This window comes from Synchytrium microbalum (genome assembly GCF_006535985.1).
Source record: "Synchytrium microbalum strain JEL517 chromosome Unknown SmJEL517_scf0015, whole genome shotgun sequence".
NCBI classification, from domain to species: domain Eukaryota; kingdom Fungi; phylum Chytridiomycota; class Chytridiomycetes; order Synchytriales; family Synchytriaceae; genus Synchytrium; species Synchytrium microbalum.
This window is the reverse complement of record NW_022158364.1, coordinates 32,621-60,426: the sequence shown is the minus strand read 5'-3', so window position 1 is coordinate 60,426 and position 27,806 is coordinate 32,621. Positions and strand designations below refer to the sequence as shown.

The window sequence follows — 27,806 nt, the reverse complement described above, 5'->3', positions numbered from 1 at the left end:
TTCTCTTTCGTCAATGCACGCTAACCACATTCTAGATCACTTGGCCGCTGACGACATACCGACATTCACGTAAAGATACTTGAGTATCTTGTCAAAATCCCGAAGCAAAAAGGGTGCAGCATGCAAATGTTTGCCAAGTCTCAAAGTCAGATTGATTTGAGAGCAAGACTCGAAGTAGAGAGTAATGATTGAAGTATTAGAATAATACAATAGACTGTTTTTGCCTATCCAGAGAGGCAGGACTTTTGACCTGCGGCATTCGAAATTGCAATTTAATTTTCAAAATGAGCAGGAGTCCCACGAGTCGCAAAACGCTCGATGCTCAGGCGGCAGAGCATTCGGATTTAGTGACAAATGGTGGTAAGCCACGATGTCGTTTGTCTTGATGTTGCATTCGTTCGCAAAGGGACGACCAAGCAACCATCTGCTGAAAATTGCCAACTTTATCAGCACAGGTGGTGACAGCTTTAATCAGATCAGTGGTGTTCAGCTGTGATGGGCAGTGTCCAGCGTCGATAATCTGAGATGTTGTGGATTTATTCACTATTTTTCAAAATCCGCTCACGGTGATAATGCACCTAGCATTCCACATATTCAGTTCTAAACGAACTCGTTGCATAGCTCCATGGCTAAGCACTTAGCAATACTCCGGTGCGTTTGGGGGAGGTAGATTGTCTGTATATCTATACTTGACGCGCCCGTGCGACGCGGTCACCGTTTCAAGTCCTGGCTCTCCCACAAGGTGGTTGTGTTCTTTTTCTTTCGTGATGCAAAAAACGTATATTAAAGCGATTTATAGCAAAAATCTACACCAAGAGCGGCACCTCTACATTCATAGACCCCAAATAGGATCACCCAAACGACGACGACGGACAAGTTGTCACGCAATACCCTTCATGATACACAATCCTTTTTGTTATTGTTGTTTTTTCAAAGATAAGAGTGCCCACAGCTGATGTAGTAACTTCGAAGTAGGTGGAGTAGTAGCTCCGTACTCTCGCTCCTCTGCCTTTCGTTAACTTGGTTTTTCGGATTTGATAAAACTTCACTCCTTGTTTACACGTCAGCAAATTCATACTTTTATATACTGAAAACAAGCTCAATAGAGGACAAACTTTTGATTTTATACATGAATGTTATTTGATTGCATTTTTGTCAGAGTTGGGACATCCACGACAAGTCCATCTGAGCAAGTCTGTTTGGATTGGATGCAGTAGAGCACATATCCAATACAGTCTGAGTAGCTGGAACTGTAGTTGCAGCACCCTTAAAAGCAAGAGCAAATTAAGACTTGAATTCGACCAAAAACCCACAGAACAATGAAAGAGTCACCATCTTACAAGCTTGCTTACCTTTTCACGTTCAGCTTTACAGCACAACGAATTGGCCCTCTTCATAACAAGCTCTACATTCGTGGCGACCACATCACGCAACTGCTGTTCAGTGAATGGTGGTTTGCGACCCATTTGTAGGAATTGTACTACTTCATCTCGTACAAACAGACTCAAATAATCATCCATTTCAAATTCGGGTTCCGTCAATGACTTGGCTATTGCCATCAAGGAACTCGTAAAGACACCTTCTATGCCGATGGGAGTCATAAAGTGCTGGAGATTGGGTGTGAAGCGGAAGGGGACTGCTTCCGAGTTTGTGAATACGACATGAGGCGGTGGCGATAATGCTGTGATTGAGAAGGGAAAAAATTGGTTGGAATAAGTATTCTTGTTGCGTCAGTAAAAATGCAAAAACAAATCTTATGGGGAAATCTACAAAGTTGCACTTACTGGGAAGCAGCTCAGACGACCAGATGTTTCCTGTTTTACCAGAGATGAAGAACTTTTGTGGAACTCGTTGATTGATGGATAACAGATATGTCATAAATGTGACGGCAGCCATTTGACCACAGAAGTGCTTTCTCATTTCAAAGAGATCCGAGTACGAATCCAATGATCGAGTCATGAACTGAGAAGAAAGAAAAACAGAATCAGTTCGAAATCATCATTTCTTCTGATTTACTTGAAAATTGATCAGAAAATCTCATTCAAAAGGCGACAACAGCTTACTTTGGTGAGAATAGTGTCTGGGACAAACTTCGCTGCAATGTCTTCCATGATTTCAGTCTTGAGGTTCACAAATGCCACCTTCTATGAATCGCAAAATAATGTCAAGTGTCTGATATGCCGTCAAGATGCTTGCAACTGTCACTTACCCCTGCTTTGCTCATATCCTCATTCTGATGAATTTCTCGCATGCGATTGATATAATACATTATTGGTTCATCCTTGTGTTGCCCCACTGAAGAAGATAAAGAAAGGTGAGAATCAATGCGATACCAAAGTGCAAAGAAACCAAAATTGCGATAAACATATATATATTCTCTTACATCGAGAGCAATGATCTTCATAGATATCTTGCAGAGACATGTAACTCGTATCATCCTGGAAGAGACGGACTTGAGGAGCAAGTGGCACAACTAACGGCAAATGAAAGGACAATCCACGTCTTCGAGTATCTTGTTTACGTTCAAGAACGCTATTCAAGATACGGAAGAGTTGCATGATACGTTCTTCTCGTCGACAGGTTCGAGCAGCAGGATGTTGAACTGCAAAAGGATACAAGGTGCCGTCTGTTCCTTTGATAGTGATTCGACGATGACAGCTGAAATGTCCTCGTACAATATCAATCACAGGTTGGAAGCGTTCAATACGGACAAAGTCCTTGTTATTGTCCTTCATCTGCAAGTGCATAGAATCAATGTTTAGAAAAGAAATTTGAAAAACAAAGTCAACTAGGTACTTACGAGTAAGTATTGACCAGGGATTTCAATGTCATCATACTTTTGATACTCAAACTCGACGAGATGAACGCTGAAATGCTCGAGATTCTGTTTCTTTGGTCGACTGTCAAGAAGAGCTTCCAATTTGTCACGCCAATTGCGGAAGTTCTCCACCAATTGAGGTAATGTCGGTTTGCAAAGGATAAAGTCGCGTTCGAATGGTCCCTTGTACTAAGCAGAATGGGGCGCAGTCATTAAATCTGTTTCTTACAGACGCCAAATGCAATTCGGCTTTACCTTCACATGGTTTGGATACATGCTGTCTGCAAAGCGACGTAAATTGACTTCTGTAGCCTGTGACAATGCTCCAATATCACCAGGATCTCGAGCAAGTTGCTAGAAAAACAAGCGACTGGTGTTAGCCCTTGGAACTGGTATAGGTGGAAAATGAAGCGTACCGTAACACCATCACCAAGCAATGCCACAATTAAGCGATAAATATCCTCATCGGCAGATGGCTTGAGACGTTGCAAGATTTGTTCTACCAATGTCTCCATAGTAAGGGCCAATAGTGGGAACGCAGTCTTGAGTAACGCCATCAATTCTTCAATATATTCCCATGGATGCTTCTTGACTTGAACTTGTGGAGCAGCTTGTGGATTTGGTTGTTGCGCTATTTGCATGGCGTTTGGATCGACAGGTTGAGCTTCGCCTTCTGGCTGTCCACCTTCACCTAGTTGCGGTGCAGCTGGTGCAGCTTCCGGAGGTCTTTGGGCCTGCTGTTGCTGGGTTTGCTTCTTCATCAGCATATAATCTTCCTTTGTCGTGCGAAGATGGAAGTGCAGTGCCTTTTGAAAAACAAAACCCATCAAAGTGAGAAATTGCCAAAAAGAAAAGACCACACATTGCTTCAGACATACCTGTGGGAATGATCGAGCCAACTTTATCAATATCATTCTTGCCGGCCTAGGTTCTCTACTAGCCAACGACAAGAGCAATTGTGGCACAAACGTAATCCAATACCAAAGTGGCACGTCACCCTTATACGTATCATATGCTTGATAAATGCTGCCTTGAGCATCATCAACACTCAACAACCACAAGATACGAGCCAAGTATTTACGAGAGCGAGCGCTATTATAAATGCCTGCTGCTTGCAAATAACAATTGATGGCGTGTCTGCCATATTTGATTTCCTTGGGCTGTTCCTTAAACATACGATCACTATATTGGCCCCAAGCGGCCCATGCTTTGGGATGACTCAAGTCTATCTGCACAGCTGAAGCGAACACGGATGCAGCTTCATCATGTAGATTGAGTTTACCCAAAAATACACCCTTCAATGTAAAGAATTCGGCCTTCTGCTGAGTAGAGAAATACATGAGGTTGGTGTTATTGATGACTTCCAGTCCAGTAGAGTACTCGGTGATGCTTTGCAAGTGGCATTTAGCCTGCTCGCGAAGCTTATAAAAGGCTTCCTGGATTTCAATATTCGGCAACGTGTAGATCTTACTCAATGCGTTGTTACATACGTCTACTAGAGCACATTTTCGAGCTACATGAGCAAACCTGTTAATGATCCAAGCAGTTTCGTGATATCCACGGAAGGCATATGAGCTCTGCGAGTTTGGTCCAGCTTGTGATAATAATGGAATGAGTGGTTTATAGGCATCGTTGATAGTTGAGAATACATGTTGACGCCATGCATTGAGATCACTCCAGATACTTATATCATCCCACAAGTTTGGTAATCGTTCTCGCCAAGTTTGTAAGATACCCTTCAATTCCTGTGACTTTTGTTCTATATTGTTAGCCATGGTGGCAGACAAATTGGTGTGGATCTGTAGTGCTTCTTGCAACTCAACCAATTGCTGGAAGGTATGCAAGAGTGGAATGTGGGCATTTGATACATGTTCTGGCAAGGCATACCATTTACGTAAAGATAATTGAGCACCTTCGTCACATGCTTTACTAAACTCTTGTTGACGGTCTACTCCTTCAGACAGACGTGTTAAAGATAAAAACGCTTCAAATACTTTACGACGTGGTGTTGGTTGATCAAGCAATGCTGGAAGATACGCGGAGAGTTGTTGACGTTCTGCAGACCAATCCGAGAATCTCCAGGCGGATTCCAGCATCAAATCAGGGAGAGACTCGTGCTTGGCCAAGTCTACTAATACATTCCATTGCTGAAGACGTTCTGCACATGATACCCATCGTTCTTCCCACAGATTATATTCTGCTTCTGTAAAGGGCATCAATCCTTGACGTGCCCGAGCTTGTGCTTGCTCATATAGCTTTTGAGCTTGTGCCCACATACCATTCTGCTCATAGGACAAGGCAGCATTGGTTTCCGAGTAGAGGCATCGACGACGCCATAGACCGAAAAACAAGTCATCTTCAGACAAACTTGTAAACATATCTGTAAGCGCATCATATATACTCTCACGGAGGCGGTCGTCTTCTTTACTGGTTGGCTGATTATTGAGACGGATCTCCAAGACTGAGGTTTGCAAGAGCTCAATAGCAATATGCCATGCGTTATAAGATTTACCTATATACTTGACGAGTTGAGGCGGTAATCGCATTGGTGGTGTGCACTAGAAACGAAAACATGTTAGCACAAGGAGCGGTTGATGGAAAAATGCCACGCTCTTTTTGGGAGGTCAACCAGACACTTACTCTACAAACACCTTCCAACAAAGCTTGTACCACATTAGGTCTAGATTCCATTTGTTTCCCATGGTAGTCCTTGGCAAGCAGAGGTACAATAGCCTTGACTACGTCGTGACGTTCCTGTGCATTCAAGACATTCCAACAAAGCGGGAAGAGATTGATCCAGACATCATACGTGACATTAGGATCCATATGAATCATATGCCTTAATGGTGCTAATAACGAGCCAACTTGGACTGATTGCAAGTCCTTCATAAAGATACGATCACTGGCTAATATGGCGGTCAAGGATTCGGGTACTTCTGCTTCTACAATCATCGTGGTGTTGATGAGTGATGGTAACGATGGAGTTCGATATCCGGCAGCGGAAGTGTGTACTGCTTCCCCAGTGACAACAGCTCCCATCAATAAATCCAGAGCTTGACGAAGCCAAAACGATGAAGACAAGTGTTCCCAGTTTTGGACTCCAAGGACATATAACATTCGAGCTGGCAACGTATTCTTGACACTATTATTGAAGATTTCGGAGAATCGCTGTCGTAGTAGTGGATTCTCGGCTTTAGTGCCAGTCAAGAAGGCCTGTTCTAGCCTTGCAGTCAATTCTGATCGGCCAAAGTGCTTATCTGTATATATATCAGCAACCAGAGTCAAGTACTCTTCAAGTAACTTTTTATCTGATCGCATCTCGAAAGTCATCATTTTAACTAGCAAGGCAGCATTTTCCTTCATTGTTGGGAAGGTTTCAGTAGACTTTTTCATCACCCACTCTCGCACCATCCCAAGAATGGTTCGCAAGACATCCAGATCTGAAGATTTATCAATCAAGGCTATAAGTGCATACAAGAATCCTTTACGTGGGTCCGTCATCACACCAACTCGTGTCTTTAGCAATGGAAGCAGCATAATTATAAGATTTGCAGGAGGCTCTGGTGGTGGTGCAGCTGGCGGTTGAGGTACTCCAGCTGGTGGTGGAGGTGGTGGGGGAGGTGGAGGAGCTGTATGAGCCTTTTCCAGTTTCGACAAGAGCTTAATGAGATCTGGCAACATGGGATCCAAAGCTTCCGTCTTGTGAGTATAACCTGCAACCAATAAGCATACTATACTATGAAGATTTGTCATCTCCTTCAAGCCGTCTGCAATTACGGCATCAACCAGCTGTACAAATGCTCGAATATCGGTCGAGTTTTGATTTTCCTGATTTTCTACTGAAGCTATGCCGGTAAAGATACGAACCAAGACTGGATGTAGGCCTCTTACTACTCGTGGATTATTAGATCGTATCCATACTTCTACACACTTGTGAAGTTGGGACAAGTTGGATACAATCCAGTCAGTTGGTCGAGATTCACAAATCACGTTCATCAAGTCTAGAGCATTACAAACAGCGTTGACATTGCTCTCGGCAACGTCTAGAGCCTTTTCAAAGTGTCCCAACTTGATAGCAGAGTCTGGCCATAGCTGTAGTAAACCACGAGCGACATCAAGTACCCGTTGTGGAACGCCTCTTGGCCGTGGCAAATCGGCACAAGACGACATGAAACGAATGATGTAACTAATCAACGTTTCTCGATGACGAAGAGTGTCATTGATCGGTGCAGACTCTGCATGTTCAGCTCCTTCTATACTATCTCCATTGGACGTGACGGGATGTCCGCCAGATTCTTCTTTGAGACGTTTAGATGCCCCACCTGCTAGTTCATTATCGGGTGCTGCTCGCTTAAGTGGCTGCGATACAGGTTCAGACGTGGCAGCTGGAGTAGAGCTCACCGATACACGCTTTTGCTCATTTCGATGTACTTCCCACTTCAATATCAACTCACACAATTCTACAGTTAGTGCACGAGTCTCGGGAGTAGCATTCGTAGACAATCCAAGACGATTCAAGGATTGGGCGATTTGAGCCATAAAGAAATCCTTGGCATCATGGAAGAGTTCGGCGTGGCGGATGAGCAACTGATATACTACTATAAGATGCGGTATACTATGCGATTCATCGACAATCGCTTTTCGAATATATCGGACCCAAGTCGGTACAGATGATTTGGAAGATCCTCCTTTACTCTCCGTGTCATCTTGCATTCGTTGACCAACCACATCGATCAATATATCCAACGCTTGTCGAGTCAAGATACGAGCCTCAGATGCATGACTTCGTAGCAAATAATAATATGTGAGTCGGACAATCTTGAGAGGCGCTTCGAATTTAGACAAGAAGCGGGCAATCAAGACGTATGGTGCGTTTTTACAAGTCACTTCTTCTGACTTGATTTGACCCCAAGCCCACTTGATGACTTCTTTGCGTCCACTCTCCATTAAAGTTGGCACAAATTGAATCAACAAGGTAGTCAGTTGAAGTAATTCTACTTTGAGCATGTCATCGGGGCCTGCATTGCTTTCAAGCCAAACTAGCCTATTGAGCGTTTCGATGACTTGATGATCTACAGTTTCTTGACCTTTTTGTAAGGAGACCAAGAGCATAGGGATGATAATCATTCGGAGTATGGTGGCTTTGAGTTCTCTTGGAATTGTGGCATCACCTAATATACCAAAGAAGCGGTCCAAGACAGCTCTCTTCTGACGACCAGTATATCCCATTACGACTTCATTGTAATAGAATTGCTTCAAGAAGCCGTGATCAATGAAACCCGCATAGAGGAATCCACGAGCCAACTCCAAGACTGTATCGACATCCTTGGATTCTTTTTTACAGTATACAATCAAAATCTACAAAGGAAAGGATGAATGTTAATGCTGAACTTTTCGACAGAAGCACGCCAGAAGAACGAGATCTACCTCAGTTATATACATGGTTTCCTTGGACTGAGCAAATCCAACTCCTTCATCAACAACAGGTCCACCCATACATTCTCGATGCATCTCCATCAAGACTTTAACAATATCATTGCCTTGGAGGAGCCATTCCGGATGGAACCTTATAATCTCACGTATGATGAGTACACCAAAGAACGCTAACTCGTTCTTATTAGCATCTTCGGCACCGACCAATAAAGTCTTGGCCATGAATTTTTCCGTATCCTTCATGATCTCTGCTCGTAGTGGCACAGCATACTCTGACCTCAACAAAGATACAAAGAGTTTGAGATACGGTGGCTGTAGCATACGTTCATAAAAGTAGTCGACCGATTCAGCAGCATATCGGTTTAGGAATTTTATAAGTGGATTGCGGAATGGACTGGAGTATGAGCGTCTCAATACCGTTTCGAGTTCGAGAATGGTTTGTACCAACTCATCCAAAAAGATATTGGCTGCTTGTGGCAAGAGATAAAAGACATCGAGAATTGCTACTATAACCTTCATCTCTTCGATTTCGGATAATGGTTTACCAGCTGCGTCTTCCAGCAAGTTCTTGTCAGCCCATAATTTGAGATGGTCTAACAACTTTTTACCAATTTCGACCTTGAAGTAGTTGGTCAACAATTCCAATAGCCTGGCTAGACCTTCGAGACCTGTTACAGTGAGACGTTTATGATCTGACAAGTTCACTAATATAGGTCGTAACCCTGCTTGTAGCAAATCCTTTGGCAATTTACTTTGAGCAGTCAAGACTTGCGAGAGACCTCGATTAGCAACCTCTACAATCTCTGGTGACTTTGAATACAAGGACTTGAAAAACATGGCGATGATACGACCTTTAGTATTGGAATTACGAGGCTGGTTGTTGAATTCTTCACAAGCCATAGCAGTCGTGAGCAACTTTATACATACGACTCGTAGACTAGTCAAGGAAGCAGCGTTCCTCATTTGCGGTCCTTTACCAACTAATGCCTGATCTTCAGCATCTGCTAGAGCCAGAGCTTCATGCAATAGTCGTAATAACTCATCACCAAAAGGCAAGAATGGTGGACGAAGACCAAGACAATACGTTATGGCATCAATATTACCGATTTGCATGGAGAATGGAAGTGCTCGTAATGGTTTCGAGAAGATTGGTACTAATAATCGGTCTTTTACACCTTGTAGCATTTCCGAGATGGCCGTACCAGTCAAGACATTCAATAGTTGGAAGGCTGATTGTATGGCTTCACGAACAGCGCTGTTGGCATTACATAGCTGTTCCATTAAGACTGCGGTAAGACTATGCAGTTTGGTTTGAGCTTCAGGACTCAATGGTGGCCTATTACATACTTTTAGCACTTCCGACAAGGTGTGAGTAGCATCCTCCACATTATTGGGTGCCATTTCGGGAGATGTATCTTTGAGTACATACAACAAGGCTCGTACAAAGTCAAGCTCATGGTCCAGTACCCATTGCGTACTCAAGTCCAATTGCGAGCTCAATACGGTAATACCAAGACATCCACCACTCTTTTTAAACCATTCAATCTGGTAGCAACACGAACAAAATCGTGATGCAAAGGTGCGGAAGATGGATAAGGATTCGACAGCGTCCTTGGATCCCATAATTGTCACACACATATTGAACATACATGTCAAGACCTTGGCACCGAATTGCCTTCGAGCAGCGTCTTCAGCTGATATGATATCTACTACAGCGTCAATGAAGGCATCGACTCTTAATGGTGGTTGCAACATCAGAGCAGCTATAGACGTACTAGATATTCCTGGTTTTGGAGGGTCTGGTACGGGTGCTTGAATCGTTTCCGTTACAGCCAACAAGGCAAAGTGACGGCAACAATCTTCTACAATCTTCCATGCTGGATCTGCAAGTTCAGTAACCATACATGCAGACAGGAGTGCTGAGAATACTTGTCTGATAGCGAGAGCGTGCATAGCTTTTTTATTGGGTGCTACAGGAGGTGGCAAGTCTCCGAATGGTGCATTCGGATCATTAGACGTGGCACCCATTGGATTGAGACGTCGTCCCATTTCTGGTCGGTTTCGCAATGTCGGGTGATCCATCAAGATCTTTCGAATTGCTTTGCTAGAATATGACAGGTCTCGTAGACCAACAGGTTGTAGATAGGCTGCGACGATGGCCAATACATTACTAGTATGCTTATCCAAAATTTGGAAAAATCCCAATGGACTGCGTTGCTCGTCAACATCCATACCAAATGTCCCATCTGCAGACTTTTGGCTAGGTTCATTATGTCCTGGTTTCATGACTAGACTGACTCGATCTGCTAAATACTTTTGAATTTGAAGTTGAAGAGCGGCATCAATATCGACATTGCCTTCTTCTAGTTCAATCAGGAGTGGCAGACAACCCTTAGCAAAGGCCAAGGCTTGCTCCTTGTAAAAGATCGGTACCGCCTGAGTGTCAAGAATACGGTTTACGAGATTGAGGCATATATCAAGCGGCATAACCTGTGATTTATCACTGCCATGGAAGAGAAGATTCATATCAAGACCATTCTCTGCATTTATTTTATAGCTCAAGACTGGGTCTTTTAGCAATCGACGATTACGACCACCGAGTTTGCCCAAGATTCTCATGGTTGAGTGACTATGTACTTGGTTGTAAGGCAGTGGACGTAGATGTTTCCATAATGCCGTCATGAGATCATCAATGACTGGACTCATGATGGGTTCCAAGAACTCTTGAGTCAGATTATCTATACAGAGCTCAAGAGTACGTAGACCTTGACTAACCAGTTCGGGACCAGCTTGCAAAGCCAATACCAATGGTTTCATCAAGAAGGATAGATATGGAAGTAATACAGATAGTCGAACTGGCACGGTCAAGCACAGTTCGACAAATAGCTCCTTCATCTGAGTCTTATATGCTGTAGATAGCAAGCCATTTAATCCTTCAAGTAATACCTGCAACAAGGGCAAGACTTCTTGATATAATAATTCGAATCGGCCACCACCGATACTACGGAAGAGAGCCCTCAACAACAAGAAGTAGTTGAGAGGTTCTTTGGCTTTGGCTGATAGCTTCATAGAGTTCATTATAATATTACCCAAATGAGGTTTGAGTACTGTCTCGTTTTTATCGGGAAAGAGAGTCACTGCCATAAACAGTAACTTGAAGAGACGAAGTATTACAGCCGAGCAATTGAGATCTGGACCTCCCAATTTAGGTAATCGATCAACCAAGAATCTCAACAAGAGACCAGCAAAGTTGGACGACACCGAAGCATTGGCCAAGAAATATTGAGGCACTGCCAAGATAGACATGTTGGTCAATATTTGGTCAAACAGGTATCCAATTTCTGTAGTGAATATATCCTGGAATACTGCTGGATCTACATATGTGAATATGGAAGCGAATATTTCCAGCACTTCCTTTTCTTCTTTGGATCCTAGCGTTGAGGCGGATGCGGCTCTATCATTGGGTCTTACTGGGACTCCATCAGGACCAAGATTATCGATAAAGTATATGTCAAAGCATTTCAAGCCGTCGCGAGTTAGGCGAATGAGAATTTCGACTTCCTCTTCGCTAAATCCTCGAGGGAATGAATTCCATTGGTCTGGTTCTATACCAACTGGAGGTGGCACATTTACTAGTCTTAACGATCCCAGAATATTCTTGACTCCAGAAACCAAACTCTTGAAGAGTAATCGCACCTCTAATACAGTATTCAATTCAGTTTCATCAACATGCCAAACAGATAAGACCGGTGGTTTACCTTTGACAATGTCTTGTGAAACATCCAAAGACTTGAGAGAGGTGCGAATAGGTTGAGCATAGCCCAGATCAAGAAAGCCATCTAGATCCGGAATACCAGCAAAGTCTTCTGGTACAATTCGTCCAGCTTGCAATTTTTTGCGTTGAATGTACTTGCAAATCATTGGCAAGCTTGCGGCTAAAGACGAAAACTTGGATGTGAAGGCATCCAGAATTCGAATCAGCAACATTCGGCCTTAAAATTAAGAGAGGTGAGACACATTGCGAAAAAAATCGCTTACTATTTACTTATGGTGATTGCACCTGTTGAGTGTTTACCTTGTGCTTTATCTGGTATGCCACAAATACTTTCAATCAAATTCAACAAGAGCCTCGCACACATGGTTTGAATGTTGGTTCCAAATGTGGGGTCTTGCAGATTGCGAGAGTACACTTCAATGGTACGAGCCAATTGTGTTGGTGATAATTGAGCTCGAATATGGTGAATCAAATCAACCAAGACGTTATGAGCCAGAGGCCTAATCGACAATGAGAGTTGAAAAAATAATAAGCTCGATGAGTAACGTGTATTGACATTGTACCTCAAAGTCTCACGACAAGTCACTCCAGATCCAACCAAGACCTCTTCATTTAGCAACACATCGATGTACTGAATGTAAGGTTCCCTGAAGTCAGTGCTCCAAAGGTGCCTTGCTGCGACGAGTAACTCCTGTAAAGTTCAGGGGATCAATTGTTAGCGAAAAGAGAAAGTCGCTTTTGCTCATGTTTCAATACCTTCCGAGTAGCAGAAGCATCAGGAGGACAGTCTTTGAGCAAGCCGACGACAGATTCAGCAATGGCTCGTTGATGCTCTCGTAAGATATGGATGAAGCTTCGCAAGATATAGGCAATGAAAGAGATTGTCTGCCGAAAGAGACTGGTCAGCCATAACCGCAAAAAAATAGAGAAAGATATACATATAGCACACCTTAACTTGCAATGCCTTGAATTCGCCATAAGCAACTTTATCACGAATATTGGGACTGATACCACAAAATGGTCCTGTTCCATTTGCAGCAGCTTCTGCATGAGCTTGTCTTTGAGCTTCCGGTTGCAAGGACAAGACCTGTGAAGCAATTGATGTTAGACAAAACGTGGCGAAAAAAAACATCTAAATTCCCAAAGATACCAATATGATGAGTGGCACAAACGCTGGTACACTAGATTGGACAAACTTCTTGTGTACTTGAAAGAGCAGAGCAAGAATGATTGGACATTCTGTCAGCACTTTAAAGCTGAACATACTTCTTGGCAAGATACGAGCAGATCCTTCTGCAGCTTCACCAGGTGCTGGTGATACTGGTTGTGGAAGCCCAGGCTAACGACGTTGGAACGAATGTGAGTTACTACATTAACTTGCGCGGATAACTATTGGGCTTTTTCTTCCATACCGTAGCAGCAGCAGCAGCTGGATCATCAAAAGTCTCCTTGACAGCCTGCTCCATGTTACGATACATATCTTGCACGATAGAGAAGAAGTCCTGGACCTGATCTTCCAATGCAGATTTGAAGGACTTGTGCAGGTCGATAATAATTTTTACACATACGACGGCATTTTCTTCGTTATCGACGCGAAGCAAATGCATGAGAGTTTTCATGAGATTGGGTGCATATGGTTTGAGGTGGTCGTTTTGGGGGAAGCGGTTGATGATTTCTAAAATTACATTTCGGAATCTCTATCAGGACAAAGGAATAGAAAGTTCAGTACACAACACGCACACACGACGAAAGAACGCACAGATACAGCAACGCGATGAACACAGCACATACATGTTCAGGTGAATTGCTAATAAAGACAGGGTTCATATCGTTGAGTAAGTTCAAGAATGTAGGCATCATAGCAGCCAAGTAGCGAGGATAATCGGGACCTTGCAGGATTTCCAGAGCTTCTCTCATTTCCGTGACAATCTTTTGCTTGATATCCCAGCCTGAGAAAAGTAGAGATGAGATCACAAAGTACGTTCAAGCGAGTTTCAACAACAGGATGCTGGTTTTTGGTTCACTTACCCAGTGCTGGATCACTGAGCCGTGCAGCATATACTAAAAGTAATGTAAAGAAAAGATGAGTATCTTGTCAGTCGTCTTGCAAAGTAGTCTTCTTGAGCTTGGAATCCGAAAATCTCACATTCCGTTTGCACGATCGACTATTTTGAAGAATGTGTATGGTAAAGAGTGAGAAGAAGACTAATACAAGACAATCAAAGCTTAATGTTGTAAATGATGCAGTGAACTTACCGTCATGATGATCTCTTCTTGCACTCAGAGAGTGCTTACAGCTGAAAAAGCAACCAACGGACGAATCTAGTCAAGAAATGAGCTAGCTGAGAACGGTGGTGAAGCTAGATAAGGTCATTCCGTGTTATAACATACCTTGAATCGTATAATGAATGATCTAATAGGTGTTTGTAATCTCTTTCGTCGGATTGCAGTGTTTTTGGATTTTGTGAGAGGGGGATTTTGGAATCGTTAGAGCGAGAGCTTTCTGTACTTCTGAGATTCGGGGTTAGGCAAACAGTCCTAGCAAACGTAATTATTACATAAACACCCTACCAATCGTTCGTGTAAGAAGAAGGGTCCAATGCGCCTACAGGTTTTTGGGTCTATGAACAGCCAATTCATAACACATCAACGATTTTTGGAAGATATTTGAAGCCATTTAGCCGTGTCTTATCTTCGACTGTGATTTTCAGACGGTGTGAGCTGTCTTCAAAGTTACAACCACATTTTTACGATTAAGAGACGCGTTCAGTTGTACGTTTTATAATTGTATTGATACTTTTGAAAGTTGGCACCTTGCTATCGGTTTACTTTCACAGTTGAAGAGAGTTTGGTGCTGGTATCTTGCCGTTTCGTTGACTTCAAACTTCAACAACACAATCAAGCATACAGTAAAATGTCACTATTATCAACAAGCAGAGAAGCTCAAAAGCTAGGAGGCACATCGCCTCAAGCCATCTACGTCGCAACCGGTTTCGGAGCTGCCGGTGTCTTTGTTAGAATTTGGGCGTTAGGATTACAAGGACGTCCAATATCTTCCAGTAAGAGGATACACATGCATTCCATCACTCATCAGACGTGCTTACGATTCGTTTATGATAGGGCCACATATACATGCTCTCTTCTTTGCTGCATTTGCCGGATTGGGTGTCCTTGTGCACAATTTTGAAAGAAGTCAACTAGACAAACTGGAATTTGAACGAGATAAGCTGGTCAAGAGAAGGATGATGCGGCTGGCTGCTGCTGAACAATAAATGGGTATGTAGTTGTTTGATCTGTGGTATCAATGCCACAACATTTGCACCAACAAATCGTATTCTTGACCCTACAACCTCTCTTCACTAAAGTCTCTCTTCACTATATTAGAGAACCCCCAAGCAACAATGTAATCTTAAGAACTATATCTCTAGTGAAGTTGTCGATGCTGCAATATAGATTGAAGTATTTCGCTCGCTACATTGGCTGATGGTGCAGACATGGATTCAGCCGTGAACCTAAACGTGGAGCAGTTAGAATGGTGCTACCATCTCGCTTAGATTGCGTATATAAGCAACGTCACACGTACAGCACATAGAGCTTGTGAATACCTGCTCAAGTCATCAAAGTGTTAGTTCAACTGGAAAGACGCCCTTGGTCAACAAAGGGACGCTCGTTCACAGTACCTTCGGATCGAGCATAGAATCGATATTGGTCTCGAGATATCGACCATTCAGTTACTCCAGCCACACTCAAATTAGACCTGAGCAAAAACGAGGAGTAAGTTAAATAGCAGATTGCCACAAGCACAACTCAGGATTTCATGTTACATACACAGCTTCAGAAAAGAACGTCCAGAATGAATTCATAATCTCCTTTTGCTGAACTTCAGGTCCTGGCCGTAACTGGGGAAAGATGGATGTTCCCGTCTTGATGTTATGATACAGCATAGCCAGTGTCTCTCGTTTGGCATACATTCTTAACAGAATCGGTGGTTCCTGTGTAGAAGTAGTATTCCAAGCGTTAGTCATCAGCAAAACAACCTGCCCAAAATGTATAAGTACCTCTATCGGAATCTCTAAACGTGATTGGGTAAAGGCAATACGAAACTGTGCGATTTTACGTTCCAGTGGTGCAAATGCCTTGTCGATATAAGTCAAAACCACCAAGACATAGTTTCCAATTCGGACGGTATACAAATTCCTCCACGAGTTGTAACAAAAGACTGGCGTGAAACGGACTGAAGTTGTGCCCAATGGTCGAGCCTTGTGATACTTGAGAATCTATCATGTGAATGAATGTCGTGATGAGATCGCGAGCGAAAAAAAACCTCGAAGTTGTCACGTTATACCATTCGCGTCTCCTGTAATCCAAAGCGTGAGTACAACACTGAGTCGCCCAATATTAGCATTGTTCCACTTCCACAGACTCCGTTCTGTGATTCTAGATATGCCAACAGCTTGTCTAGTCTCTCGCAAACTTCGGGTTCAAGAAACACCTTTGATCCGGGACTAACCAATAAGCTCGGTACTATGCAATGCACATCTCTGTAGCACGTACCTGCTCCGTTCCTCCTACTATAGAGGCTGGATCTGGAGATGTCCTTTTGAAAAACATGCCCACAACGTCCTAAATGCACAGTTGTGAGATATATGAGACAATTCTTCCCCACCCAATGGGAGCATTATCTCACCTGAGCACCATTAAGATCAAAGTAATCCTCTTCCCAAAATTCGCAACTTCCAAACAGTAGCTAAATATTCAAATATGAATGAATTGAGGTGATTTTCATCCTGCAGCTTGATTGTAGCCCTGTACCTCACAAATGCCACCAATGTCTCTCAGCACAGCTTGAGCAACAGCACTACTCGTCTGCAAATCACAATGAGCAATAAACACAAACTAGTGGTAGTAAAGCATAAATCATTGTCTACGAGGGTTCAGGCATCAAACACAGACTTGCGAGAGCGCCAACATACAGATCCAAATTCACGATAGACTAGACGTCCATTAACGGAAACAATTTCTCGTATTCCTTCTCCCAGTAGCGAGTTGCATAATGTTGAAATTGTTGATGAGAATGCGACGAGCAAACTAAGGGCCGATGTAGGGTGAGATCAAGTGAACACGCAATATATCCATGAAAGGAATTAGTATAATAGATGGAATGTACCTCTGATCTAGTGCATCTCCTTGAACTAGCAAGAGATCTTTGTCAGTTTATTGCGGACACCAGCGGCTATGGGCAAAACTTACAGTTCTTTGTAAAGTGGATCTTGGCAGTTTTGGTATGCAAGACCACAAAGTTCTTGAGTGTTCCTGCAGAGCTCATCTTGCCACTAAATTCCTAAATGTGCTGTGCGAGAAGGATGTCAGTCCTGAGATGTGGATGCTGTTGAGTTGAGCTACGGTCCTAAGGACCGGGTCCTACGTGCAGATAATGCACTAATGGATTTAAAACTGAATCCTTCGCGTAAGTACTAAGTACACTCGTGAAGCGCGTCCTGACTTAAACCACGTAAAAGATTCGTCTATCTATGTCGGAGCTGAGAACGTGAACGGCGCAAGTCCAAACGGAACTAGGTAGAGAGACAACTAAATCAGTGATGTCCTATCTCACTGTTTACAATTAAATGGCATGCTGATCTGCGCATCTGCGCACCCAACTCACAATATCAGTCATTTTTCAAATAGATGGCCGAGATCACTTAAGAAGGAGGCTGGTTGCCTACGGAACTTATTGACAAAATACTTGAATTCGTAAAGAAGTATGGAGGTGTCAATATGAAAAGTCTTGCTCAAGTAGCTAGGGCATCAAAGCAATGGAATGAATGTGTAAGTTCTTTGATGATTTCCAGTACCTTAAGTTGTCGCAAATGCCGCCTTCAAAATAAGCTCTTCGAATACTTTACCAAGGGTTGCCACCACCTTTTGAAGGCTATCCTCTTACTCGCTATTGCCATCACAAAATCACAAGCCCCAAGCCATTCTGTCAAATCAAACATTTTTCGGTCAAGATGCGCTGAAACATGTCAAAAGTATGAGCTTGTTGGTAGGCCTATCGGCGTTATTGACGCTGCGGACTCGCCTTGTGATTGGTAAGGTCCAAGCTGGAAATGAACATCCCATATTGGAACCCAACCTCAAGTTTCTCTCTCTCTGCTTTTGTAGCGTCCCGTACATGTATCTCGATGAACAACGTGTCATCCGTCTCATGGAACGTTGCAGTAATCTACGTCAGGTTACAGTATACAATTACATCGTCAGCGTGCTTACCCACACTCGAAATCTATCTACTATAAGTTTCTGGGACCAAAAAGGCCGGGGTGTTGACAGGCTAGTGAACGATCAAGTAGCTCGCTGGTTTGTATCCAGGAACACCAACTGTATAGCCAGTATCTACATTAGCAGACCACCATCAATGCCAATCCTGAAAGCGATATTGTATCTCAAAGTGGATACATTCAATATAAAGTGTGACATAGATAATGGATTCACATTTAGCCTTTTGCAACACTTGCAAAACTCGAGCACGGAAACTCTTACAGAACTATGGTTTTCGGGTTGTGACCGCACCATGCCAGTCTCAGCTTTGTATCCCTTTGTCAATCTGAAGAAGATGGTACTCTCTACTGAAGGAGGCCGAACTTACAATAGTCAGATATTGAAGTCTTTGGCCTCACCAGAGGTCAATTGTAAAATCGAGTATCTCAGCCTTTGTACCATATTAGATCCATTCCCAGACCACCGTATGGAGCACTCTTCAACTCTCCTTCCCAAAGTGGTGGAACGTCATTTCCTTAAATCTACGGGAAATGTATATAGAATCCGACGCATCCGTCAATCATCCTTCAATCCGCCACTCCATTGTCACATCCCAAACCTCACAAGGGTAACCTTGGCACGCAACGAAAAGAATGCCCGCCTCTTTTTTTATTCGATACGGGTCACAACGCGTTTAACTCGGTGTTCATGGTTGGGAGTACGGACTAGAGTCCTTGAAGTTGCAAGTGATAGTAGACTGCTGTCCGAATCTCGTAACTCTGGTTCTTCCCGATAAATGTGATGAGCACTGTCTTGCGCTTGTCGCTACCAAACTGAGAAAACTGAAGTCTGTGTTCTGCTGGAAAACTGTCATATCTCGTGAATTGGCAGATCGTATTGCCACTTCACGGTTCAGAGCGCTATAAATGTGTGTCTGATCTTCGCACAACCAGTATATGGCAAACGAACCGCAGAAGATACCTTCGCAGTGTATGACTTGTCTGAAGGGATAGCTCCTATGCGCAGAAGGCACCATGGATGATACTCATGCGTACATTCGAAAGCTGAAGGTCCAGGTCGCCAAAGAAAGGCCGAAGTCTTTAGTTAGTGTTTAAATATTATATGATGGTCCAAAAGGCTTTCCTCATATTTGTGTGGATGGAAGTGCAAAATAGGTTGAAGAAACGTATATTGAAATATAGCTCGAATGGAGGTAAAATCATACACATTTAGAAGCTCTCGTCGATTAGAACATAGCATTGTAGTATGAGTGAAATGATTTGAATATGGATAAGAGTTGAAGCGCCCTTTTCTTAGGCCATGCTCATCACCAGTTCATACGCTTTGGTCTTTCATACAGCTCACTTGTGATTCACAAAAGTATATATACAAGGTTTTAACTATGGTGTTGCTTTTATCTAATGCAAGTACTTTTCGCAAACATTCACACCATTCTCTTCATATTCCCTCTTTGCCACCCACAACTGATGGAAGGTACCAAGAGAAGACAAAATGGAACCCCCAATCCATGCACCAAATTTACGTTCAACAGGTTGTGATGAAGCACTTACTCTGACTTTGCCCTAAAAAACATGGAAGATTTATCGTTAAAACTTTTCGACAATCACAAAATAATTACAATCGTTACAGAATGGGCTTACGTTTCCAGGCATACGAGACAACATGGTCTGGAGACGATCCAACAGTCCAGGAATCAAGGTATTTCCACCAGTGAGAATGATATTGCTCACCATCATTGGTCGAATGTCGGGATCGATTGTGTCGATAGATTGCTTTATCAGGTTTCCAATACCGACATATTGAACATTTGGATCAGTTTCCTAATATAAAAAACCAGATAGTAAATACTTGGATGTGCTCAGAGGAGCAGTGTGTCAACACGAACATATTCTTTAAGAGCATAGGCAGGATCAAACAATGTTTCCATAATCTTGGTTCTCTCTATACCAAACGACCGGTTGAAGCCAGTAGGGAACTCGTACGATTTGGCTCCTTTTGTCAATGCGTATCTATGAATGCTAAAGAAATCAGCAGACAATTTGCACCAGTTACGCGACAAAACCAGCTCACGGCTCATTGTATGGTTCCTTGTCCCAAGCAATACAAACAGTCTCTTTGAAATCATTCACTGCCCTCTACAAAATGGGAATGTTGGTGGAATGAGAATTCGAAGAAAACGGTGCACGGCTCACTCAACACATACCAAGGTGGCCTGACGATGCCAGCTTTGAGTCGTTCCTGCTCGATCACGACGAGTGTATATAGGTGCAGCATTTGCATCGACTGGTTGTTTCTGATACACGAGATATTGGGGCTCGACAACGACACCGGCATGTCTCAAGTACAATTCAGCTTGCCGAGTCAAAAAGTCACCAGCAATAGGTTGTCGTTTGAGTCCTAGCAACAAAAGGATGTCACTTCAACGATGCAAAAATATAGCCCAACAGATTTACGATCATACCTTTTCGAAGTATGTGACCTTCAGACACCGGCGTGACACATGTACTTCCAGCTCCTGATTCAACGACCAAGGCAGATCCACGTCCAAAAGCGAAAGCAGACAATATAGGACTCTTTTCCAGATAGAATGCAGGCACGCCATACTTTTCGAATGCCAGCTCTGTGAGCTTTTCTCGAGTCTTTTGTACATTGAAGGGTGCTTCTGACAATAATAGTGGGTGTTCTGTAGTATTGACACGGAGACTTCCATACATGGCATGATCCCATAAGGACTCCAACAAGTCAAAGTCTTGTACTGTTTAATGGGATTGTTAGGTGCTGGTCAATAGTTCATAAACAGTCCAACTTACAGACACCATCCACGAAAGGATTCTTCATTTCAACAGCAGGTTGCCACAAGTATGCTTGATTCTCTCCCACAAATCTCTTTTTACGTTTCTTTACAGGATGTTGAGTATTTGGTCTTAAATCGACATCCATAGCATCGTCGGTAGGTAGGATTGGCTGTTTACCCTTTATATTGTTGTCGACTGTATCAGATCCAGGGGGGACACCGAGCCATGACGGGAAGACAGCTCTTGGAGTGTCTTCTCCAGCATAGCCAGCTTTTGTAATTGATGACCCAAAGTCCATCACAATGGCGGATACTTCGTCTAAGTAAACATAACGCAGAATTAATTATATTGTTGTGAGTGCTTTGAATGAATTATAAGAACAGTACATTACCTCCGCCGAATGTTACCGACATTTTTTGTCACTGTTCAATCGAGCTGGAGAAGCAAGAGTGAGAATTCCTCGTTAAGAACCCAATTGAACAAGCATTTACTTTGTTTTTGCTTCAGTTAAAGAGATGTTATGGCAAAGCGAGCCCTCGTAATTGAATTCTAGACTAGATCACCTAATGCTGAATTCACGACTAGATGTTTGCGAAATGTAATTGTACCTTGTTTGTGAAAATGATCTATTATATTACAATTGAAAACTATCCACTTGGATTCTTGACATATGACACGTTCCTTCTCTGCAACTTTGACAGTCTGACACTAAATTATGATATTACGATTACCATTAACAATAACCCATCAACGAGCTATAGCCCTCACTGCAGCTAGAATCGCCAGAACGATATTTGCTGTTCTTTGGGCGTCCAGCACAGTTTGAGAATCCTGGACCCGCTCATCAACTAAGTGATCATGAATATGGAGATCGTAGCCTGCTTGCACAGCTCCATCGCGACCTTCCATATTTTGGCAGAAGAGACACCCAACAATCAGCTCTTGGTTGAAGTGAGGTAGTTTATAGACTATAGCTTTCGACTTGGCTGCCCCAAACAAGGTATCACTGTATCCAGTTGTGGCGCTTCCAAAGCAAACACCAGCACCTATATTGAAGTACTTCAAAATCTCTCAAATCTTCGGGCACCACCAGTTCTGATGCTGGCACACTAGCTTCCCTAATTCTCGTAATTTGCCAAATTGATGTCTGTCCAATTTGGCCTTTTGAAGTCAGGGAATGCTCGATTTAACTATTAGACTCGGTCGACACTATATATACGTGTGGCTGGCGAATTAAATAAGCTCTCCTGCTATTGTATTGAGTGAATCAGCGACACTCGAAATTTGTTGATTTTGTGTGTTGTCTAAAGGAAAAGTTGAAGTTTGCTAGCAAACATCCAAAAATTCAACCTCGCTCGGCCAGGAGAGGCGTAGAGACTTCTATTACGTGGCCTGCCAAATTGTAGATCTATGGCTGCCACTGTAGATAGCATACCAAATGGATTCTTACCTCCTGCTGGACTCTTTGACAAATCGCGCCAGCAAGACAATTCAAGTCCAAAACACAAGATCAATACCAATCGCACCACACCTGACGATCCAAAGAATGCTTCAAATGGCTTCTATTTCAGAAGGAGACGAGAACGTCTTAACTGGCGCGCTCTCGCTGGTGTTCAACTAGACAACATCATTAGAGAGGTAAACAAGAGTCGTGACTTGTCAACCACTTGCTTTGTACTTGGCCATATTCAAGAGCCATACTGATCTTTTCATCTTCTTCCAGGTCGACTTGGACTCACTACAAGAAGTTACTGAAAATATTGCATTTTGCGACATTGAAGCTGAAGGTATGCTCATCCTGCACGTAGCGAAGAAGATCACATGTCATCTTCACATATCTGATCTATTCAATGCCTTCTTAGATTTACGCTTTGTGGATCCAAACTTTGTAAAGCTCTTCAAGCTGTCTCAGCTAATGGTCGAGTATCTGCTACATACGCAGGACTATCTGGTGGAGGATCGCAGATGTGTTGCTGAAGAGTTGGAACGCGCTTCTGCTAGTGCTGCTGACGCCATAAAAGTGACTGATAGTCATGTAAGACATCTGTGACCTACTGCATGGCGCTTGTTTCTAAAACTCTCACTTTTTAAGCTGAATGAGATTGCGGTATTGAGAAAAGACAATAGAATGCTCAGGAAGAGTCTTTTTGCATATCAGATCATGGCCAAGTTGCCAAATGGTCCAGGTCATCCAGGCAGTGGTCCAGTGCCTGCTTCGTACAATGTGAATATCAAGCAATGCGTCTGCTTTTTTTGCACTTACTCTTTCTGAATCCAACTCTCTCTCTCTCAACATTACAGAGATGCCGTTACTGTCCCAAAGTATTCAACTCTGAACACTTTCTCGACGCACATTTACGTCGTCGTCATCCGGATAACGAGAATTATTTGGATAAACCACCACCTCCTGCAATAGTTGCAGCTCCCCCACCAACAGCACCAACTCCTCAACCTGTTATTATACAGCAAGCAGCACCTGTTGAACCTAGATTGCCTCCTGGTGTGATTGATTTGCAAACTCTAGACAAGATTACGGCAGTCATTGAACGATTTACTGGACGAGTCATGGACACTGAACGAAAACTGCGTGAAGAAATGGAGCATAAATTGGAGAAGGAGTTGATTCATCGACAGGTTTGTGGACGCTGCATTTGTGACCAACACACATCCACGCTATCAGTAAATCCTGATTTTCTTTTGCATAGATCAACATGGAAGACCTATACAAGCAAGAACGTCTGAAATACGAACGTGAATTACAAAACATGAAGTCGCAAATTCACCAAGAGATTGATCAAGATCGAAACATGTTGGCAGCTGAAAAGGCAGCATTGACTGCTCTTATTGAAAAAGCTTCCCAGCCTACAAAGCTGACTTCATTTGTGGGGACTTTGGAAGATGATACTGATACTCCGAAACAATCTCCTTTGAGAAAGGAGATGAGTTCAAGAACCTTGGTTTCGAAGATAGAAGATCATCAAAGTTTGGTATTAAAAGAGTTGGGAGATAGGTTAGAAGCCGAAATACGGAATATGAAGCAGACTATTGAGCAGAATGTAAGTTATAGTTTGACCTGTAGTTATGAGGAAAACCTTTTTTTTTATAACCTTGTTTTTGCTCAATAGGACAAACGAGACTTGGAAAAACGACTCACGGAAGCCTCTGATGAAATCAACCGTCTCAAAAACAATTTAGCCAGCCCACCAAAAAGACGGGCATCGGTAGTCGATACAGCCAGTAGTGCTCACAACATTGCCAAAATGTCTCAATCAACAAGTGTGCCGAAACTCACGACGGGTGTTAACGAAGCTGTAGGCACAGACGACGAGCTGATGAGTGATGCATCACAAACCCCAGCTTCCCCTTCACGACGTCGCTCAGTAATGTCTCTCCTCGAAGACCACGTCGAACAACCAATGAAGAATGAAGCTCCGTGGCTACATACCCTATACGCACACTCTGCCCAAGCAATCGCACGAGAAAAAGTAATCGTGAATCAAGTTGTAGACGCTCAATTATCCAAAATGGGAATTACTTTACCGAATCTCCTCGAACGATGGGGTAGAGATCCGATTATAGAATCTGAGCTGAATATTAAATGGCGCGATCTGGAGAAGCAGCATGCCAGGCAACATGAAGAGGACGCTTATGGATATGGAATGATTCGACCATGGTTGGAAGATCATTTGGAAGCTGCTGTTACTGGGTGGTTTAGAGAACGTGTCAAGCCACCTAAATTGGATTTGGGGAGAAAGGAGTCTGCTAAAGCTATCGATGATGTGCCAAAGGGTAAACCAACTGGACCTGTCAGCAAACCTCGTGAGTATAGGGTATATTTTACCTCTTACGTCTGGTGATTTTTTTTCGGACGTTCACTATTTTAAAATAATTAATACTTTTTAAAATCTAGGTGCATCAACATCATATCGTGACGCATCTATCGATCAACCACCATCTGCCATGTCGACACTATCCGGAAATCCAGCAACAGGCGGCACGGAAAGATACTCCACATCAACTCCACCATCCCCGACGAAATCCATTCTTCGTAATCCTTCAGGTCCATCATCACCGACACGACTGCACTTTGCTGGAGTACCCGTCGATAATGATGTAATACGTCTCATGCATGAGGAGCAAACTGAGCGTAAAAGAGCTAGGACTCTTTCAGGTGGTTGGAAGATGATGCCTAACTTCTTGAGAGGCCGTACACGTTCTGGAGCTAGTAGTTTTGGTGGAAGATCAGAGGCAGCTAGTACGGAATATTCTGAGTCGGAAAGTGGAGTTGCTAGTACAGGGTAGGTCCACTTTTTGCTTATTTTTTTGCCTTACACTTTCTCAGTGACTGATTGTTTTAGCGATCCATCGTCACCTGTACACCCCAAAACGGAGGTGGTGGTAGTAAGCGGTACAGACTCGTCTGCACCGGCGTCACCAGTCAGAGCATTCCGACCACTGTCGAGACAAAATTCAGAGCAGTCGACAGCATCAGGAAAACAACAACAAGAACCTAAAAAGGGAAACACCCTACTATCAAGAACGGGCTCACTCTTCCGTAAGAGTAGTACTCGCAGCAAGAGTGACAAGTCAGCCGACCAACCAATTCCTGCCAGTGAAGAGCCGTTGAATCAACATCAAGCACGACAACACTCCAAGCAAACCTTCCGTAAACGACCAAGTAAGGAAGACCTACAAGGTCAAGCGGTGGTTGCTGAACAAGTCAAGAAGGATTCACAAGTCGATGGTGAATATCGTGTTGCAGCTCGTACCAGTCAGCTACAAACACGAAGAGACCAAGAAGAAGAGAGTGTTGCAAGTCGAAATGCAGCAGCCAAACACCTCGAGTACGATGATGATGAATTATCGTCAGAGGGTATACTCTCAGAAGCAGAAGACAAACCACATAGTTTCCGGCCATCAGTCAGCAGTGTTAAATCCAGTCATTCTGCTAAACATGCCAGTAATCAGCCTCAACAAGAACAGCAACAGTCACTGGGTAGAGCTCCATCAGCCTCAAAACTAGTAATTGCACTACCACCACCGACAAGATCAGCACCAGTCCCCAAATCACCGGTACGACCACATGGACCATCACGACAACGTCCACCGTCCAATGTGCGCAAATTAGCTGTAATGTCACCGTCATCGTCACCAGAGCCGGATTCATCTCTTATTATTAATACGATTGTTGGTGGTGACAGCAACAAGACAAACAAGGCACCTGAATTGTATCGAACCGAGTCCAAGGGAAATGGACGATCCACTCATACCCTTCAACGGGCCACTATGATAACACCGACTACGCCGACTCTATCAAGTCCACTGAAAATGATGGCGGTGTCTAAAGAGATGCTCAAAGCTGTTGAATTGAAACCTGTGGGAGGAACAGCAAGATCCGACCAAAACAACAAGGACGAAGAATCATTCAATGTGTCTATGCCTTCCATCAGTGGTGGTGAGGAAGAGGAGGATGAAACCGAGTCGGAACGAACAGTGAAACCAGGACATCTTCGTCCTTCGACATCACGAGGGCGTAGAAGTGATGAGTTTTTGGCTGCTCCGGAGATTATTAGAGTACCATTGAAACCTCCTGCTCAACCAAAGTTAGTACAAAAAGCAGATTTTTCAAGAATATCCCACAGTGGATGAGAAGCTTACCAACTTTTGTTGACACCTCTACTCAGAACAACCAAGATTCAAGTTTTACCATCGTCAAGTGGATTGAAATCAAGTTCCAAGGAGAAACAACATAACGTTGGAATGTCTTCGTCTAATGATTCTTTGGATGACTTGTTGGATGAGCTTGGAGAGACGTCTGATGAGGGTCATGGTCCAACACACCGTGGTATGTACTATCAGTTGCATAATCTTTCATAAGTGAAATATTCTGATATGTTTTTGCGTGTCTTAGCTAACAAGCAAACCAAAGAACACGACACAGAGTTTTCAGAAGATCTGAGCTTTGAAGAATTGTAATTATTTTCAAACATTCATGCAGTTGTTCCTTGTTGATCCTTATATACTTATATCTTGTATCTTGACTCGTGTTTGTCCCGTGGTGTGTCTGCGTCTCCTATTTGTCAAGCCGTTCGTCACATTTTGCAAGACGCAAAGGGCTCAAATTACGCAAAGGGCTCAAAAGAAGCAAACGAGTAAGGATTCTGTTGATCCACCGATCACTGAGCCTCCATTAGCAGGTAAATTTTGCGTTCAAAATCAAAATGTCTTGTCAGTCTTGTCATCTTGAACCAAACAGCGTCGATCAACACATCGTTCTGGATATACTCGCCCGACATTGTAACTAAACTCACTAAGATTGTACTCTATAGGACACAAAGATAAGCCGGAATTCTTTGGAGAGTCGATCGATGATTTGCCATTTGGTATTTATAATCATTATAATCCATCTGATGGTACTGTGAGACACACTCTGCAGCTCCAGCATTGAAGTTGGAACGGCTGTTGCGAGGTGGTGAATTGAAGCATATCGTGATATTAGTGTCAAGGTAACTTAGTGAGTAGCGTTGTCATCTGCACCTACATAATCTTCCATTAGCACTCTTTTTTGTTGAGCGTTCAATATCGCACAAGCTTTTTCCAGATAACTTTTGTTGTCGTACTGACATTAATACCCTACTTTGGAATCTAGTATCATGAAAATCGTTGGGAGAAGCATTCTTTACCAAGGACTGCTCGAGTGAGACAA

At 43.2% G+C, this 27,806-nt stretch overlaps 5 protein-coding genes across 5 annotated transcripts; 2 read left to right on the top strand and 3 right to left on the bottom strand.

Annotated features, from left to right (window-relative positions):
• Positions 1 to 1,155: 1,155 nt before the first annotated feature.
• SmJEL517_g03059 (uncharacterized protein) lies at positions 1,156 to 14,288 on the bottom strand (the record flags this gene model as incomplete). Its single annotated transcript, XM_031168987.1, has 23 exons — positions 1,156 to 1,266; positions 1,353 to 1,681; positions 1,785 to 1,962; positions 2,064 to 2,144; positions 2,210 to 2,295; positions 2,384 to 2,735; positions 2,801 to 3,007; positions 3,074 to 3,172; positions 3,235 to 3,624; positions 3,697 to 5,376; positions 5,459 to 8,176; positions 8,246 to 12,243; positions 12,327 to 12,526; positions 12,590 to 12,717; positions 12,783 to 12,911; positions 12,976 to 13,113; positions 13,177 to 13,232; positions 13,293 to 13,365; positions 13,439 to 13,723; positions 13,818 to 13,975; positions 14,055 to 14,087; positions 14,173 to 14,191; positions 14,283 to 14,288. The coding sequence occupies 23 exons, from the start codon at positions 14,286 to 14,288 to the stop codon at positions 1,156 to 1,158; spliced, it is 11,454 nt and encodes a 3,817-aa protein (XP_031024993.1).
• Positions 14,289 to 14,940: 652 nt separating this feature from the next.
• SmJEL517_g03058 (uncharacterized protein) lies at positions 14,941 to 15,298 on the top strand (the record flags this gene model as incomplete). The annotated part of the gene is made up of 2 exons (XM_031168986.1): positions 14,941 to 15,085; positions 15,147 to 15,298. 2 exons carry the CDS (start codon positions 14,941 to 14,943, stop codon positions 15,296 to 15,298), a joined length of 297 nt encoding a protein of 98 aa, XP_031024994.1.
• Positions 15,299 to 15,450: 152 nt separating this feature from the next.
• On the bottom strand, positions 15,451 to 17,352 carry SmJEL517_g03057 (uncharacterized protein; the record flags this gene model as incomplete). The annotated part of the gene is made up of 12 exons (XM_031168985.1): positions 15,451 to 15,538; positions 15,610 to 15,631; positions 15,707 to 15,783; positions 15,855 to 16,018; positions 16,085 to 16,303; positions 16,372 to 16,518; positions 16,581 to 16,649; positions 16,714 to 16,773; positions 16,839 to 16,922; positions 17,000 to 17,114; positions 17,194 to 17,218; positions 17,277 to 17,352. The coding sequence occupies 12 exons, from the start codon at positions 17,350 to 17,352 to the stop codon at positions 15,451 to 15,453; spliced, it is 1,146 nt and encodes a 381-aa protein (XP_031024987.1).
• Positions 17,353 to 19,702: 2,350 nt separating this feature from the next.
• SmJEL517_g03056 (uncharacterized protein) lies at positions 19,703 to 21,513 on the bottom strand (the record flags this gene model as incomplete). The annotated part of the gene is made up of 8 exons (XM_031168984.1): positions 19,703 to 19,867; positions 19,946 to 20,125; positions 20,191 to 20,314; positions 20,376 to 20,440; positions 20,509 to 20,702; positions 20,767 to 21,060; positions 21,116 to 21,418; positions 21,492 to 21,513. The coding sequence occupies 8 exons, from the start codon at positions 21,511 to 21,513 to the stop codon at positions 19,703 to 19,705; spliced, it is 1,347 nt and encodes a 448-aa protein (XP_031024988.1).
• Positions 21,514 to 22,510: 997 nt separating this feature from the next.
• Positions 22,511 to 27,076, top strand: SmJEL517_g03055 (uncharacterized protein; the record flags this gene model as incomplete). Its single annotated transcript, XM_031168983.1, has 11 exons — positions 22,511 to 22,738; positions 22,824 to 22,887; positions 22,963 to 23,135; positions 23,193 to 23,324; positions 23,402 to 23,734; positions 23,806 to 24,156; positions 24,226 to 24,919; positions 25,011 to 25,398; positions 25,459 to 26,703; positions 26,785 to 26,945; positions 27,012 to 27,076. The coding sequence occupies 11 exons, from the start codon at positions 22,511 to 22,513 to the stop codon at positions 27,074 to 27,076; spliced, it is 3,834 nt and encodes a 1,277-aa protein (XP_031024985.1).
• Positions 27,077 to 27,806: the final 730 nt, after the last annotated feature.